General features: G+C 37.6%; 1 protein-coding gene across 5 annotated transcripts in view; it reads left to right on the forward strand.

Moving 5' to 3' along the window:
* nid2a (nidogen 2a (osteonidogen)) overlaps window positions 1-19,371 on the forward strand; it is a 49,365-nt gene that overhangs the window by 2,371 nt on the left and 27,623 nt on the right. For all 5 annotated transcript variants that reach the window (XM_067455813.1, XM_067455812.1, XM_067455814.1 and 2 more), the window contains exons 3-8: window positions 6,884-7,125; window positions 7,242-7,726; window positions 9,172-9,321; window positions 11,687-11,932; window positions 12,328-12,528; window positions 13,316-13,543. In XM_067455813.1, coding sequence (XP_067311914.1) covers window positions 6,884-7,125; window positions 7,242-7,726; window positions 9,172-9,321; window positions 11,687-11,932; window positions 12,328-12,528; window positions 13,316-13,543 — 1,552 coding nt within the window. The remainder of the gene's footprint in view (window positions 1-6,883; window positions 7,126-7,241; window positions 7,727-9,171; window positions 9,322-11,686; window positions 11,933-12,327; window positions 12,529-13,315; window positions 13,544-19,371) is intronic.

Genomic DNA, 19,371 nt, shown 5'->3' on the forward strand with positions numbered 1-19,371 from the left:
TTTTTAAACAAATGTATACTTTTATTCAGCAAGGACATGTTAAATTGATCAAAAGTGACAGTAAACATATTAATAAATAAATAAAGTTAAAAAATATATTTCTATTTGAAGTTGCAGTCTCTACTTAACAATCTCTAGCTAACAGAACTGCACGTATCTTGCGGAAGAACATTTCAGCCGGAGCTACTTCTCTCTGTTTATGTCTATGGCGAGTCACTCAGGGACCGTGCTCCTCCGCTGCGGTACCTACTACCAGTCTGGCCTGAAATAGTCCCAATATAAACACTTATTATAAGTGTACCATAATTATTCAGGGTAAGACAAAAACACAGTTTGGAAATTTGGTTCATGTTGTATAATTATATAATTTTTGTAAATCTTGAACACAAAAAAAGTTACGGACAGCAGCTTTAAGAAAATGCTGTTTTTTTCTTTCTGTTCGTCAAAGAATCCTAACTAAAACATTTTCCTGAGCTGCAAATCAACATATTAGAATGATTTCTGAAGGATCATGCGACACTAAAATATGGAGTAATGTTGCTGAAAATTCAAGGAATAAATTACATTTTAAAATATTTTATTTTTTCTAGTACACAATATTTCACAATATTACTATTTTACTGTATTTTTGATCAAATAAATGCAGCCGTGGTGAGCATAAGAGAAAAAAGCCAGTTTTATATTATTTATAGGTGAATTTTGGACTTGTTATATCCTAATGTATCACTCAAACATTCATACCATATTTTCACAAACTAGACAATCATTGTTTATTAGGTCCATTCAGCAATGTTACAATCACGGTCAGTCGTCTGATGTGTAAGTGGAGTGATTTCAGAGCTGAAATGGAACTGGATTCTGACTGTATTTGGTGTATTCTAATGGGCATTAATAAACGGGTGTATGCTTGGCTCTCTTGTCCACACTGCTGAGCGGAAACAGCTGCACTGCTCATAAAATATTATCATTTGTTATTCATTGGTTCCGGAAGCAGAATTGCTCCTCTGGTTGAGGTTGTACAAGTTCATGTTCATATTTGTATCCTCTGAGTAAATATCATCAGGTGTTCCACTGGGTTCTGGTCAGCAGAGAGAGAACAATGTTAAAATGAGGCTAAGTATATTTAGGATTAAAAAATAACTAGGCTATTCAACATTTAAACATTTTGGACATAAAATGCAGTGTGTCCAATCAAACTCTGGGATTTTGGCCCAGATTTATAGGTTTTGTACAAAAAAACTATTCAGGTACTTAAGTCAGAACATGATGTCTGAAGTAAAATCGGATTCCTTTGTGGTATATCACAATCAAAGCTAGATGACACAAATAATTCTAGTAAGGTATTCATAAAAATAGATATTTAACATTTAGAATCTTAATAATTGTTATAAATTGGCCCAATACTATCAACCTCCCACTTAGAGCTGCACAATTAATCGTTAAAAGATTTCGATTTGTTTTCGAACACCCACACAATCTTATTCCTAAATGACAAAGATTTCCTTTTCGGACTGGATTAGTTTAACATGGGGACGTGGGGGTAAAGTAATTATAACCAGAGGTTCTCGGTGATTTTAGTCCTGTCCGAATGTGCCATCTCGGTAATCATTACGGACAATGTCAGTAAAGAATACCGAGACTTTTACCTTCTGTAAAAAGGTCCGGAAAAATTACCTCAGGTAATACTAATCCCGTTCGAATAGACCTGCTATAAAAATGTATGGTAAAATTCCATCATTGCCTGTTTAAAAGTTAAAAAAAGAGCACATTTTGCGACCTTGGAGGTGCTTGAAGCATTCGGTTGCGTTGTAGGTGGTGTGACAAATCTGTGGAAAATGTCCAGTATTTTCTGGACATTTAATATCATTTAAAGCAAAAAGAAGATCAAAAGCACTTATTAGAGGCACAACACATTTTAGCTCTAGGAAAGTGTCTATTACCAACATAATCCAATCAGAATCGTTAGACTGGACCTAACTGTTTATTAAAACACATATATATTGGAGACGGAGTTCAGACTGGCGCTCAGATTGTGTGTTTGCTCACATACAACGGTAACGTCATACGCACATGACGTCAAGGAGGTGCGTAAAGCGAGTTACTCCTCCCACTTCTGCTAGTTTTACTGAGATGTCTTATCCCGTGCGAATTGGCCATTGATATTACAGACGTCATGAGGTAAAATGACTTTACCTCCATGTCCCCATGTTAAACTAATCCAGTCCGAATAGGGCTTAAATCTAATAAACCTTTGATAAGTACTATCACAGCAAACATACAGATCTATATTGGCGCTCCCTCAATAGTAAGTGAGTCATTGAATCATTCATTCAAACTGAAATTTTCATTAACTCCCAGTTTCACAGAAAAGGCTTAAGTGTAGCTAAAAGCTAAAATGCACTAAACTGAAAGCAACTTGCACTAGCAAATCTTGAAATATGTCAGTGGCAAGCTGTGTCTCATTTAGTTTAATTTCGAAGACCGCGTCCTGCGGAGGACACATCCTGTGAAGGATGCGGTATACAGAGTGCCCTCAATCAGAATTAAACAAGACTTTCTTCGTAGGACACACAGGCAGGAAGTATCAGGTTGCTATGCCAGCACGTTCACAGCCCCGATGCTCTCTCACACCAGTTATATTAATAACAATTTATAACTTGAAAATGAGTTTCAAATTTAAAACTTTGAAATGTTTCTTGCCTTGACTGCAAAGTACTATTCTAAACGTTTAAAAAAAATGATGATGGTTGTTAATGGGGACTCAAAGAATTGTGGGTTATGAACCTTGAACCTCATGAACCTTCCGAATTCCTGTGAAAGAAGGCCATATTTGAAGGTCGCATTCGGAGTGTCCTACTTACTTTTATGAAATGAGACGTAGTGTCTATGACATCACCCATAGGATTCTGAAGAGCAGTTTTGAAGCATAAATAGAGACTAGCTGGCCATTAAAGCACACAACGGATAAAACACACAACGGGTAAATGGCTATCCACCTGTCACTCAAAGTAGCCACGCCCTTAATTATGCAGGACTTTAAGGCTTTATATAATGTAAATTCATGAGTGATAAAAAATTCACCCCCTCACAGTTGTCATGAAGGCCAAAAATAGCCGTATAGGCCAAAACCACAATTTGTACCAGGATGTAAAAATTTTCTGCTGTAAAGTTGGAATTTTTAACATGGGGCTCAATGAGATTCTGCTCCCTTCTGGAGCCTGTCCCTAGAGTATAGTCGATAAATTGCAGTTTAAGTCACTTCTGTATTGGGTTCAACAGAAACTGGGGAAGGTTGCCGCTTGCTGATGACGCATACAGCCTTCGAATGCGACCTCTCGAGGAAGCAACCTTCGAAATGAGACACAGCTATTGTTTTGTCTCAAGATGCACACCAGTGATGTTTTTTTAAGGCATGTTTATAAAAGCAACTTAGATGGAATGTTCGCCCAAAAATGAAAATTCTGTCATCATTTACTCACCCTCAAGTTGTTCCAAACTTGCACGAGTTTCTTTCTTCTGCTGAACACAAAAGAAGAAATTTTAAAGAATATTGATAACCAAACAGTTGATGTACCCATTGACTACCATATAGTATTTTTTTGGAAGTCAAAGGGTGCATTAACAGTCTGGTTACCAACATTCGTCATTTGTGTTCAACAGAAGAAAGAAACTCATACAGGTTTGGAACAACTTAAGGGTGAGTAAATGATGACAGAATTGTCATTTTTTGGTGAACGGTCCCTTTAAAAATGTTCTTAATTGAACTAAGGCCTAATCCTGGCTTTATCTAATCCCTGAAACCAGGACTAAATGTTTTTTAAATTGACTGAAGCAATTATTTTTTTGTTAGAACCTAGTAAATTCCATGTCATTATTCAGGTGTCTATTCAGAATCTTGTGAGAATCTTTATCTGTATTTTTAAAAAAAATCTGTATATTAGAATTAGAATTTAAGCATGACTGTTTTGATATTGTAAAAAAATAAAAACTGTGATTCTCAATTTATCCAGACTCGTGCAGCTCTACTCTCACTGCAGGGATACTGTGTTACTGGGTGAAAAAAGTCAAACTGCGGTCATCTTTTAACAACTAAAAGGTTGCATGCTTTTAGAACTGTTTACTATCTTAAGCAATGTTTGCTTACTAAAGTTTACTTGATCGCAATAGAATAGCTGTAGGCCATAGGTTTTGTTTGAAGAAAGCACATCCTTGAGTTGATTTATTATGCTTCCGCTCGGTCTCTCTGCAGTTTGCTCAAGCTCAGGGGGGCTAGATGGTGAAAATCTCAGGATGATAGCTTGTTTTCCTTTGGGATTTAAACCACTTTATCTAGTCTTGTATCCCCCCCCCACCCCCCCTCACAAACACACATATACACACACACACACACACACACACACACACACACACACACACACACACACACACAAACACACACCCCAGATGTCTGTCACTGCAGACGTCCTGGGGATGGAAGGAGGGGCGGGCTTATGTAGGTGATACTCCAATATACTCCAACTCTCTAATGACAAGAAAAAGACATACAGTATGCAAATAACAAGTAAAAACTATCCTAAAATAAGTAAGGTGTGTTAGAAAAAAGAAAATATATCTGGACACAAAAAATACTGTAATAGTTTTGATGTTACTATTGTGATGATGGATACAGTAATATTGATGCCGTACCATCTCAAGCTCATAGACCTCTACATTGTGGGGGTCTAATTTCTTTTTTGTACTATAACATCTTTAAACGATCTTGTTTATGGGTGTGTTTCTGCACTGCTTAGAGGCAGTGTGGTCCTGCAATTAGGAGTTTGAAGCTGAAGGCTGCAGGGTTGGGTGAGGGGATCGAGGAGGGATGCATGCTGGGGAACAAGGCAGCCCGAGGCTCTCAGAAAGCCAGATGCAGCATTGTCTCTCTGGAATTGGGGGGTTGTTTTGGGGAGGTGATAGTTCCACTCAGGGACAGCTTGGATTACTAAACAGAGGAGAGGAATTTCACACACAACCTTTGTGTGTGTGTGTGTGTGTGTGTGTGTGTGTGTGTGTGTGTGTGTGTGTGTGTGTGTGTGTGTGTGTGTGTGTGTGTGTGTGTGTGTGTGTGTGTTTGTGTGTGTGTGTGTGTGTGTGTACGTGAGAGGCTAGAAAGGGGGGAAGGGGATCCTAATATCTGGCTTACTTGCTTATTTTTATAATAAACATTCCTTACCTTATTGGAAACTGCTCATTCGCAAATTTCTTCAATCTCTTTGACAATCATTTATGAAAATGTAATGTAAATGTAACTACAGTAACTGCACCAAGCCTCCTTATTTGTATATCAAGGTTCATTTGGAATTATTTTGCATTATGAATGTAGAACATTTGTTAGGGCTAGTGGGCAGTGAACTGAACTGAAACTATTAAAACTGAAACTATTAAAAATTCTTAATTAAACTTAAGCTTGAATGAAATAAAATAAAACATATTAGATGAAAAATTAGAAATGTTGTATTGGCAACTAACTGAAATAAAATAAGTATACGTTGAAGTACTAAAATTACTAAAACAAAAATTAAATCTAAATAATAAAAATATGTTTAAAAACAAAAAAACAATAAATATGACAAAAAAAACAACAAAATGATCAAAACTTAAAAATCTCAAATGAAAATGAAAACTAATAATGTATAACTGCATTCAAGCTAATTCAAAATATGAATAAATACTAAAATTGTGTATAAATAACACTAAAATAGCACTGGCTAATCCACTGATCCTCTTCATCATATCTGGCCAAGGCCCTGTTTACTCCTGGTATTGAGATGCATTTTGGTCGATTGGATGACACAAGTAGATCACACTGAATAGAGGTGTAAATGTGCGTTTTGAGCTTGTCCGCTTTTGACCACTTCCAGAGGTAGTCGAAAAGGCATTGTGCTCGAATGTGTTCGAAAGACTGCCTACTCTTTGCTTACTGACCTAACGCATAAACATTATGGGAAGTGGGCTAGCCTGACAGGATTTAATCTCTGTCAGCTGAAGACGAACAGTTTAGTTTGAAGACGAAAAATGCGCCGAGCACAATGTTCTCTCACAATTCGTGATTTCTAATACACACCCACAGCGTTCGCCGTGGTCTTGCTATCCCTGTTATCCTTTTTCACGTCATCTTTAGTCATGTTCATATGTAAATTGAGTGAGCTTTTTAGCTCGAAAGATGTGAAAAAACACACATTTACCTGCCCATAGACCCTCGAAGAAATCAGGACAGAAGTGGCTGAAAGTGGACAAAAGACGGATTAAAACACCTGGTGTAAAAAAGGGGATGTGTCTCCATTGTCTACTTTTTGTGATCGGATCGACTAAAACGCATCTTAAGACCAGGTGTAAACAGGGCCCAAGAGTCACACTAGACTCTCGAAACCTTTTTTAGTGGTCTGTTAAGTGAAGTAAAACTAGGTGTGAAAAACAACAAAAACTGTTGTTTTACACCTGGTATTAAGATGCATTTTTTCGATTGGATCACACAAGTGGAACAGTGTAAACAGGGTCAAAAGTACTGATATGGGGAAATCCTTGTAGGGGGCACATTTGGGTGGGTCACTTGGCTTGTAAAATCAGTGAAGTTGTTAGGAACACCATATTTGGGTTTCGGCTGAAGTTCAATAGATGGTTGAGATTTCCTTAACCAGTTGATGTACACAGAAAACAAATCTCTTTGAGATCACTTAGTCCAAAAGTACGGAAAAAGTTGTTAAGTTAAATATTTTAGATAGATTTACAGTATATAATGGAATATTTACAGTTGGCATATGTTTTGGAAGTCTTTTTATTACCTTCTAAAGTGCTGCAGAGATTTCTGGAGCCCTGAGTAATGGCCTTCTCTGCTTTCTTTTAGGTAAACACGTTCCAAGTGGTGCTTGCATACAATGAGAAGGATACATATGCGCTTTTTCTATACCCTGAGGATGGCCTGCAGTTTTTTGGGACAAGGCCCAAAGAATCTTACAATGTCGAAATTGAACTTCCAGCTCGTGTGGGCTTTACCAGAGGAGAGCTGTCCTACTTCTTCTTTTCTCGGACAGAGGGGCCTTACTACAGCGTCACCAGCAACGAGCAGTCCGTCAAGAACCTTTACCAGTAAGCGTCAGAACATATAATTAATATGTACATATAACATACATTTTAATCTGATACATTTCAGCTGCCATGCTTAAAATTATAATATTATGATTTAATATTATATCTCTCCTCAGAAAGGGAAACATAGGCGAGCCTGGAGTTTGGCTTTTCCACGTTGGAAACGGATATTCCTTCCAGAATGTGGTTCCTGCACAGCATGAGGCTGTTTTAACCAAAGCTCCCCCAAACGCTGAGTTTCCTGAAGAAGACTACTCAGAAACAGATGAGGAGGAGTACCCCATCGATCCAGACTTCCAGGAACCCACCACAACAGAGTTTCTTGAGCCAGAGCAGGACTCCTCCCTACTGGAACGTCTCAAACAGGAGACGCCTCTCGGTCAATCTCCACTTCAGCCCTCGGTGTCTGGTCCAGGTGAATTCCCTCAGCCTGATTCCCGTAATTTCCCACTGGAGGATGTGACCCAGCCCCAGCCTGAGCGGCCATTGCCAAAACACGCAATTCTGCAGGTGTACCCGAACCGTGTGAAGGACGTCCCACCTCACCCTTCTGGGGGCCAAGTGTTCAGTGTTGAGGAGAAAGTGAACTTTGACTCTGGAGGTGAGAGTTTAATGAATGAATGTGATCCATAACCAATACTGATTTACCCATTGCTAATTTAACCTTTGCTAAGCCCCACCCTAAAAATGTTACTGACCAATCCTACTTTAGTATCTGATTTCAGCTAAAATAAAGCAAACTATAGGTATTAGATGAAAAACTTGCCTTGGCAACTACCGTAACTAAAATTAAATGAAATAATTAACAAATAAAAATAAATATAATTAAATTTAAAAAAAAAATTATAAATTAAATATGAATCTGAAGTTCTAAAATTAGAAGCTACAATTGAAGCTAAATAGAAAAATAATTAAAAAAATAACATCATAATTTTTTTGCTTAAAATTTAACTAAAACTGAAAAAATAAAGATACAAAACCCAGCTGATTCAAAACATTAGTAACTATGTAAAAGAAATATAAATTATATTTAAATATTTATATAAAAATGTCCATTCATTCATATTAGATGTAAGCTCTGTAAAGCTCTGTAAAGTCTGAGTTAGCAACAGAAACCATGGGGGTTGGAGTTTAGCGAAAGTGTAGCCAAATTGTATAATTTGTCATATCAAATTAAATTATACTTGAGCAACATAAACATGTACACCAGAAACTATTACACTATTCTAGGGATAAACCGATACCATTTTTTCACAGCCGATCCGATCCGATATTAAAAATTCTGAGTATCTGTCCGATACTAAACTGACACCAATGCAATTTTGTTTAAACATTTTATGTAGAATTCTGTACCTCAGTCTGTTGAACTGATAATCACTCTTTTGTGAGTTAAACACAATCTACTAAATACAGACAGCTTCATTATAAAAAAATTATATATATATATATATATATATTTATATATATATATATATATATATATATATATATATATATATATATATATATATATATATATATATATATATAACTTCTTTTTCTTTCGGCTGTTCCCTTCAGGGGTCGCCACAGCGAATCATCTGCCTCCATCTAGTAGTATCCTCTGTATCCTCTTCTCTAAACATTTAAACATCGTTGATGATGCTTTATAATGTTTTTGTTCCTTTTGTGGGGGACTGGAGCTTAACAATAATACAGAATATTATACGCACAGTATTGGATTTGGATCGGCCCTGTCTGACCAATAGTCAATGTGGCAAATAATGGCGGATAAGAGCGACACCGATACTGAGTATCGAAACGGTGCATCCCTAACTGTTACACAAAATTTCATATTCACTTCATTCTAAATGTTTGTATATCAATATATAGGTCAGTCATTTTTTAATGCACCTTTACTTTGATTCAAGTATTATGATTTGGACATTTTACTACAATTATCTATCTAAACAATACAAAGAGAATTTACTGTTGTGTAGGAATCTAACTTGGATAAGTTTGACTTTACTAGCCTCTTTACGAGCAGTTTTCCTCTCTCTCCTGCAGTGATCCATTACTCAACTGATAATAAAGAGACATGCGAGCGCTTCCAGCAGAAGTGCAGTCAGAACGCACACTGCACCGACTATTCCACTGGCTTCTGCTGCCACTGCAACTCAGGATTCTACGGCAACGGACGCCACTGCCTGCCAAACGGTAAGACTGGTGCGGGAATGTTGTAAAAAGAGCCGTTGTAGAAGCCACACATAACATGACCTTGTTCTGAAAGTATGCACAACATTCAAACTACACCTCTAGGGACATATTACCAGTGTTTCTCTTTCCAACACAGTATTTTTAGGGGGTACAAAGTATCTATTTTTGTAATGCAAAGGAATTTATAGATAACAGTTTGGCACACACTTTGTGCAGTTATTTTCTGTCAAACCCAGCCACGTCTCCCAGCCTAAACTTTTACTAACTGCTTCACTCGCGTACAGAGTGGCCGCTAATTGTCTGTAATTGGCGAACACGTGTGTTAAGTGGCTGCGGTAATACCCACAACTTATTCCACAGTCTCTTTCTTAATAGTTGTGGCTGCCATGCCAAATTTGTGGGAGGTTTTATGTTGGAAACACTTGATCTTTTGGAAAACCTGACAGGAATTCCCTAGGGAATCATCCGGCGGCCCACCTGAGTAACAGGATCTCTTCAAGACAATGACATCACATTGGCCTTGTATGACTGTAATCTACCTGTGAACATCCACTACAAGCCTAAGTGTGAGAGAAAACTTGAGCCCCGTTTCAAAGCGGCACGTCTGGCTTGCGCTGAATGACAGACATTTGTTTCTGAGAGAAAATATTCAGTGGAAAAGCTTCCTCAGCTGCTGGATATGCATGTGTACAGAAGAAGCTTTGTGTGACCGGTGAGGGAGGCGGTGGAGAGGGGAAACCTTCCAAAACCGCTCTGAAACAGCTGAGTAACTGGAGGAATTGGAGCTTTTGAGGGCTGAGTTTGGAAATTAAAGGACTAGTTCACCCCAAAAGGAGTATTTTTCTAAATTAATATTCCTATTTGTTTACAAAATGGTCACAAACCCCTTTGGAACAGTTTTTTTTTGATGCCCTGATGCATTGCAAGTCACTTTGGATAAAAGCATCCGCCAAATGCATGAATATATAATATAAATAAAAATCATTATTCACTCAAAATCTTGCTTTCCACCACAGGTCTCAGTTCTGCATATTTAAACCAATAGAACCAATTTTGAAAGTTTCATAACACTTTACTTAAAGCCTTTACATTTAATGCATTAGTTTTCCTTGTAATTCGCCTTATAATGCATTTTAGGGCCTCATGAATAATCATAACCACAGTTATAATATAGTATAATACTTTAACTTTGGTTACAATTATTAATGAAAATATGTTATGCATTATAACATACATTATGAATACCTTCATAACGTATTATGCATAAAGGCTTTAAGTAAAGTGTTAAAATTAGTTTTAAGTGTAAAATGATTCTTACAAATATTTACAATTGGTAAAATCTGGATTTTTTTTTCACTTGTAGATTTAAGATTGAAAGAGTTTAGTGATGGTGATGTTGAAGTCATGCCTCCGTGGTGTAGTTCATTTATGGCCTATATCTTGATAAATTAAACATTTTAGAATCATGAACTTGTTATGCCTCCTTCACATGCTATCGAAAATATCCTACTTCCCACTTCTGAAGTCGTGATTACGAGCTCATCCCATTCAAATTGTGACTTTTTTAAACTAGGAAACTAGTTTTTATGATAATTTCAATAGCATATGAAGGCAGCATCAGTCACAGAGTGTATTTTCTGCAATAATCCATAAGCCAATGGAAAAATCCTATTGATTTGTGTTGAGGGAACCAGGATGATGATAATAGCGCATTCAAGTCATGTCGGAAAGACTGTGTTAAAGGAGTGAACAGACCTGAACACCAGCACAAAGTCGGAATTATAAGTGGGAAACTCAGAACTTTCCAAGTTGGGGGCGTGTCAATGAGAAAACATGCCATGCAGTGGCTGTATTATTGGTAAATTTGTTGAAATAAATGGTTTTATGTACAAAATTCGTACAATATTGTACAATTACGACAAAAAATATCACGATTCAGTTTACTGCACTTTCAGAAATTGTACAAAACCTAGCGAAGACACTGATGTGTATTCTTAATTCTTCATTTTATAGTTTAAAAATCTTGCAGATTTTTTTTTTTGTAGAAAAGGTACGTCACCATCTTGCTCCAACCAAAGTGACTTGAACGCAATCAACGTCGTAATTACGACTCGACATGTAATTCTCAACACGTTAATGCAAATCTTCTAAGGTGGACTTGAACACATCATTACTTCCCGATTGGCCTAAAAAAGGCAATCGTTTAGAAAGAAGGAAAAAACACTAAAAAATTACATTTCTGCCTATTTAATCCTTATGTTAACCTCTCAGATTTAGTTCTCAACTCAAGGAATTAATTAGCAATCCACATAGACTTGCAAAAGATTTCCATTTTTATGATTTGGTCTTGTCCTCTTGTCCTCAGGTGCACCTCATCGTGTGAATGGAAAGGTCAGAGGGACCGTGCTGGTGGGTGGCACAGCAGTGCAGCTGGACAGCATCGACCTGCACGCCTACATCGTGGTTGGCGATGGTCGAGCGTACACTGCCATCAGTGAGGTCCCGGAGCCGGTGGGTTGGGCCCTCATGCCCGTGGCCCCCATTGGAGGTCTGTTTGGTTGGCTCTTTGCCCTGGAGCTGCCTAACAGCCTTAATGGCTTCAGTATCACCGGTGAGGGCGTCATGATCTCATCTTCTACCTCTTTTATGGTGTTGCATGTTTGTTACACATATGGCCTCCTGCTGTGAGATTTTAGGCTTAGTGATTTTGTTCTCACTAATAGAGTCCCACCCGGGCTTTGCTACTCTGATATTCACGGTCTGTACAACAACCCCTTGCCCTAATTTAAGTCAGGTGCTCCATTGTATAATAATATGTTTTCGCTTTGTATGAAATAGCTTTTTTTTTTCCTTTCAAAAAAGACCAAATGTTCATCAAGCACCATTATAAGGGTCACAACCCACATCTGGATCTTATTTCTTGACTTAATATTTGTTTGCAGTAAAATGAGCAAACCACAACACTGCCTTTTAATGACCTTTAAAACCAACATTACTGTTTTAAAGGTGCCGAATTCACACGCCGTGCCGATGTGACCTTCTATCCCGGCAACCAGCGACTCAGCATCGTCCAGACAGCTACGGGTTTGGATACCCAGAACTACCTCAAAGTGGACACTGATTTACGAGGCAGTGTTCCCTTCATCCCTTCTGGTGCCACGGTGCAGATGGAGCCATTTAAGGACACTTATCAGTATTATCCTTCATGTAAGTTCTGAAGGGAGTAAATAGGGGGTAAATATATTCTGTCCATCTTTGTTTCTCAACCCTGATCCTGTTTCCTGATTTAATGTTTTTTAAATATTACGTTTTATATTTAGCAGGACTGTCAATAGAATACATTTAAATAGATCAAATGAATTAGACAATATAACAATTAATTATCATAAATGTTGCTTGAGCAAAAATTCTGCATATTAGAATGATTTCTGAAGGATCATGTGACACAAAACAGCTTTGCCATCACAGGAATAAATTATTTTTTTAAATGTATTACAATAAAACATTATTTAATGTTTCAATAATATTTAACAATATTACAGTTTTACTGTATTTTTGATTAAATAATATTCTTTTTTTTTCTTTTTTTTTTAACTGACCCAAAACTTTTTAATGATGTAAGATTTGTAAGAAAAGTCACACAAATGACAAAACCTTTAAACAAATTGAATATATATATATATATATATATATATATATATATATATATATATATATATATATATATATATATATATATATATGTATTCAATTTGTTTAAAGGTTTTGTTTTTTGTGTATATATATATATGTAAGCTAAAAAAATTCTCCTTCTGTCTCCTCCATTTCCTTTCAAAGGAAGCTCTGTCTGATCTTGCACCCAAAATAAAATCAGTTGATGAACATGAGGATGTTTAACAATCAAATCCTGTGGGATTTTGGGTCTAGAATTGAAACCCAACGTTTTTTGTGAATTGCTTTCATCTGAACGTTTTGTCGTTTTTATCGTTCCCAGTGATTACCTCCACATCAGTGCGTGAGTTTACAGTCGTGTCTGCAGAAAACGGAGCGGAGGCCCTCACTTTACAGGTCAAACAGAACATCACCTACAGGGACTGCAGTCATGGGCACCACGGCAGACTGGAGACGCAGGAGCTGAGAATGGAGCGCATATTTGTTATGTATGTCAAAGAGGAGCGCATCCTTCGATACGCCATCACCAACAAGATCGGCCCTCTCGGAGGTAGGCTGCCAGCACTGTTACAGGGGGGGCATCAGTTTGTTGATTGTATTTTGAGATGTGGGCTTCACGCTCAAAAGAGGAACCAGATGGATGTGAGCTAAGCAGTCTAAATAATTGGAGTCCTGCATACATCACCAGAGAGAAGTCTGTAATTTGCACTGGAAGGTCCATTTATTTTGATTAAATATGACTTATCCACAGATTAGTTATTCACACATAGATTGGGTGAGTTTCTATTTTATATTGACTAATCGGCGGCAGTAAGATATCCATGGGCAACCAGCTTTACCAACTAAGTTATGCTGGTGAACACTATCCGGATCCATCTGCTAGATCAGCACTATACAATATAAACACGCTTGTACATGTATAGAAATGGCTAGTTTTTGTTTTAGATAAACATAAGAATGAGGTTTCTATAGCTACATTCTAAATTTGACAGGATCTGAACAAAACATTTTTGCAGCTCTCAAAACCCTGGTTTAGTATGGTTTAATGACCTCCGCTTCTTCATCCTTAAATAGGGTTTAAAAGTGATTTGGCACACACTTTGCATCTTAAACAGCTTTAACTCTCCTGAAAGGCTTTTCTCAAGGTTTAGGAGTGTTTATGGTAATTTTGGACCATTCTTCTAAAAGAGCATTTGTGAGGTCAAGCACTGATGTTGAACGCGAAGGCCTGGCTCGCAGTCTCCGCTCTAATTCATCTCAGAGGTGTTCTGTTGGGTTGAGGTCAAGACTCTGCGCAGGCCAGTCAAGTTCCTCCACACCAAACTCGCTCATCCATTTCTTTATGGACCTTGCTTTGTGCACTGGTACGAAGTCATGTTGGAACAGAAAGAGGTCATCTTCAAACTGTTCCTACAAAGTTGGGAACATGAAATGGTCCAAAATGTCTCGGTATGCTGAAGCATTGAGAGTTCCAAGCCTAATCATTAAAAAAAAAAAAACCTAAGCATAATAAAACTTTACACATGGCACAATTTAGTCAGGCAAGTACCGTTCTCCTGGCAAAGCGCCAAACCAAGACTCGTACATCGGATTGCCAGACAGAGAGCGTGATTCATCACTCCAGAGAACATGTTTCCACTGCTCAAGATTCCAGCGGTGGCGTGCTTTACACCACTGCATCCGACAATTTGCATTGCACTTGGTGATGTAAGGCTTGGATGCAGCTGCTCGGCCATGGAAACCCATTCCATGAAGCTCTCTACACACTGTTCTTGAGCTAATCTGAAGTCCACACAAAGTGTGGAGGTCTATAGCTATTGACTCTGCAGAATGCGCCTCTGTGATTTTACGTGGCCTACCACTTCATGGCCGAGTTGCTGTTGCTCCCAATTGCTTCCACTTTGTTATAATTCCACTAACTGTGGTATATTTAGTAGTAAGGAAATTTCACAAATTGACTTATTGCACAGGTGGCAACCTATCACGGTACCTGAGCTCCTGAGAGCGACTCATTCTCTCACAAATGTTTGTAGAAGCAGTCTGCATGCTAAGATGCTTTTTTTATTCGCCTGTGGCCATGGAAGTGATTGGAACACCTGAATTCAATGATTTGGAGGGGTGTCCCAATACTTGTGGCAATATAGTTTATTTTAACCTTACATTGCAAAACCAAAAGTACTGCAAAAGTACAACTGCTTAGCAGCAGACAACCAATCATAAAGTGCTTCAATGCTTGGCTAATTAAATATTCATGAGCTTTGTTCAGTCACAGAAACATATTTTCACCATTTGACAGTAATTAAAATATCCTTTAAACATTTTTAACCTATTTTTATGCAAATAAGAACATTAACCCGGAGTTTACACATGCAGACATTTTAAAAACCTATAACAGCCCAGGATTAATTAGCGCAGAGTAACCTGTATGAAACATGTGACAAGATAACCCAGGATTATATCAACTTTATGTAAACTATAGGGTTTAGGATAACACTAGCTTAACAGTTTCAAGTGTGGAAAGCCTATCAGGTGATTATTTTAGTGTCTTCTCATTTTCTGTAGAAAAAACTTCCTAATCTAAAAGAAACTGAGTCTCCTTATATATGGCCTCCTCATCATCCTTCATTTAAACCGACCCTCATTTTTGGCATAGTTTCTTTATTAACGTGCTGACTGATGTGGCAATGAGACGTCTGGCTCTCACACAGGACTGACATTGGTTTGCTTTCAGCTGCCTTCCCATCATGCAAAATAGGAGGTCTAAGATAACTCTGAAACCACCTGCTACTTTCTACCACGGCCTGGCATTAGACAGCAGACCCAGGGGCTGGAGAGAGAGGAGGTCTGCACTTAAAATTAACTATGTCTGTGAAGTGAGCCTGTAGCTTTTTAGGGCTTTGTGTGTTCAGTTTGTTACAAATCCCTTTATCCAGCGTGTTCCCTCGAGGAATAAATCAAACGTTCCTCTTTTAACCCCTCAATGTGTGACCTTGTAAGGCTGTGTTGTTCCCAAGAGAGGTTTTAGTGGGACAAAGACAAATCACGTTGCATTTTGTATGGCTCTGAGGTTCCTGGCTGGTGCTGTAGATGCTGACTTTAGGATGATAAGTGGCGCTGGGATGAGCATATCTCCAGCTGTGTTGTATTTAGTCTGTGGGCCGAATAAGATCCAGTTTCCTAGAGTTGCTCAATCGGCAAAACCTGAGGTGACCTTCCATTCGCATGCTATGGATTGCAAGTTTATACGTGAAGATAGAACATCGCTGCATTGCAATTTTCTCTTACCATTAGATGATAAACACATGAACTAAGCCTCATGTATGCAAGTGCATATTGTCAGTGTGTATTTTGATCATTTTGACTGCTTAGAACCCTATTTTATTAAATTTTTATTTTCAAGTTGGATCATCAAAACATTAAAAGAATGTTCTCAAAAATGAACATCTGTTTTCATATAAATTATAATGTTGTGATGCCCAAATTCTTCTTGTAGCATTTAAAATGTTTGACTTCAGTGTTTTTTATTTAGACAAAATAGTGTACGATTTTAATGTCCATTTATCAGCCATTTTATATCATCCAGAAATGTGATATTTATGCGTCCCTAGTTGAAAAGTCACACAATTGTGTTTCCATAATTGATCATTGCTGTCACTGTGAAAGCTGAAATTACAGGATCTGGTTGCTGGGTTTATGTAATAAATAATAATCTGTGGTTGGTTAATACCCTACAAGGTTTTTTCTTAGCCAAATCACCCCTGTGTGAGGATTTACTGTTTGGGGAGTACAGTCTCCTCCAGATGTTGATATATAACCCAAACAGTGAGTGTGTTAAATTTCATACTGCTGTTATTATTGTGTTCACTCTGACAAAGTACCCCTAACGGGGGCTGGGTTGAGGAATAGTTGCAGAGTGATGTTGTGGGAACAGAAGGACACCCCGGAATCCCTGTGCCCAAGAGAGACATGCATGGACTCTGGAAAACACAGCTGCCACTGTCTGTCCGGTTTGTTCGTCACGACTGACGTATAGTAATTAGACCAGTGCTGACACATAATCAGATCCGACTAAAAGCATATTAGATTAGACTGCGGTGGATTCACACGCTTATGGGACCGTATAACATGTCATTATGGTCCTGCTGACTGTGAATATGAAGAGGTATGTGGCTGGATCTCAGTCATTTCAGACCAGAGTTTCACATGGTGGTTGGTTGATGTTTAAAACATAATTTTTTTCCACAACCTTGGCTGGGGGAATTTGTTTGGGAATTTGGAATTGGGTCCCTTTAAGGCAAGTCAGTTCACTTGGTGGCCATCTTGCCGACACCCTAGAAGCTTTTTTTTGTCATGCAAATACAGCTCTTATCTACATTTTTTGCATTTGGTAGACACTTTTATAGAATTTTACATTACATTCAAGGTGAACAATTTATAAGTTGATGACCCATGACCGTGGCACTTGTAACGCCTTTAGTTTACTGTTTGGGCTAACGGAATGCGTGAAATAATATCATGGTCATATATACATTAATAGTATGATTCTGCTTTACCACCGAACCATCACCACCATTTTTTTATTTAATTTAATTTAATTTAATTTAATTTAATTTAATTTAATTTAATTTATTTATTTATTTATTTATTTATTTATTTATTTATTTATTTATTTATTTATTTATTTTATTTATTTATTTTATTATTATTTTATTTTATTTTATTTTATTTTTTATTTTATTTTTTTCATTTTATTTATTCATATTTACATTATTTTAGTTATTGTGTTGTTTTAACAATGTTATTGTAAAATTTAATTTTATATTTTAATTTTATAATTTATTTATTCATCCCCTTCTTTTTATTTATTTAAAAAATGTTTACTTAGTATATATCTTAATATTAATTCACCATGAACATTTCAAATGTAGGACAATATTTGTAACTTAACTAAAGCAAGCATTGGTTTATGCTTTAGCTTTTGGTCACATTTCCCTAAATGTGTAAATCAAGTTTTGGGTTTGTGTAGATGAATGTGTAGAACAGTGTTTTAAGCTTGTGTATTGGGTTGTGTTTCTGGCAGAAGCACATTCCTCCAGAAGCCCCCATCACACACTCCTAACATAAGTTTTGCTGTGTGAACTATGTGAGGAGTGTTTCTCTACCACTCGCGACAACAGTTTCCCACCTGGTCCATCCACCCCCTTCGTTTTCCTCAAAGTCTTGTGTTAACCAGCGCTCCGCCCCACTGGTCTGTCCCTGTCCCATTAATTAGCACAAAGTTAAAAAGAACCCCCCGACCCACTTTGGCAATGTTTGTCCTGTAGTTTCTCTCCACTTTTCCCCCTCCCCTGTGGAGTCACTTTAAAGGGGACCGTCTTTCTCGTTCTCTTTCACTTCAAACAAAAGTCTTCCTGTCTGCCTTTGATAATTGGCCAAATTGGTCCCTGGCCCGGAGTGAGGAAATCAAGCTGTTTTTAATGCGTGATGAGTAGGCGTTGGGTGGGGGTGAAGGTAGTCCGCATGGCCCAAGGGTCCCAACAATGGGTCCCTCATGGTAGGCCGTATGGGTAAGAGCACAATGAAGTCCTATTGTCTTGGTCTAAGAGGTTTGGTAATGTCACTTGTAGTTTTAGTAATGGTGTGTGAACCACCCTGTGTTTTAAGACCCTTTTAAAGGTGTTGTGTTTTCCAGGTCAAGTACTTTGACCCCCGAGGTCAAATTTAAAGAACATACGGACCATTTGAAATTGTGTTTGCTTGTCGGGAAGCAAAGTGTTCACACCTCTCCATATGTTAACACCTGTAAATGCGCATTTATCACAAAGACCCTCATTACTCAAGGTCTGTGATTAAATAACATTACTCAGAATAAACTCATGGCCGGTGCTGATGCAGCATTCCCTATGTCTGTGATGGCTGTAATAGTAAAGTTCCATCAATAATTTTGATTTACTTATTTAGTTGTTGTTGTTTTTTTTAGAAAGAAGGATGCTCAGGATGCTTACTTTGGCTGGAGGTTTTAAGACATCTGCAGTGACTCATGCATCTTTGAGTCACATTTCCAGTCTGTGTGTTCCCCATCACAAGGAATTAATTAGTGGTATCTTCTATCTTGAATAAACTGCAGTATAATCAATCAATATTATAAACGGGCACAAAAAAGTTATATAGGGCTCCTCAGCGGAGTTCTGGGAGTGAAAATGCCTTTCAGAAATCTCGATTTTAGTGTTTCATGAAATTTTTTCTTGCATAGTCATGTTTGGCACTGTTTTCTTTTTTTTAAAATACTTTTCAATAAATTTAAAAGGATAGTTAACCCAAAAATTAAAGCTCTTTCATCAATTTCATCTTGCACACCTATCCTCATATCAGTCTTTT

The sequence above is a fragment of the Pseudorasbora parva genome, chromosome 10 (genome assembly GCF_024679245.1).
Source record: "Pseudorasbora parva isolate DD20220531a chromosome 10, ASM2467924v1, whole genome shotgun sequence".
Lineage (NCBI taxonomy): Eukaryota > Metazoa > Chordata > Actinopteri > Cypriniformes > Gobionidae > Pseudorasbora > Pseudorasbora parva.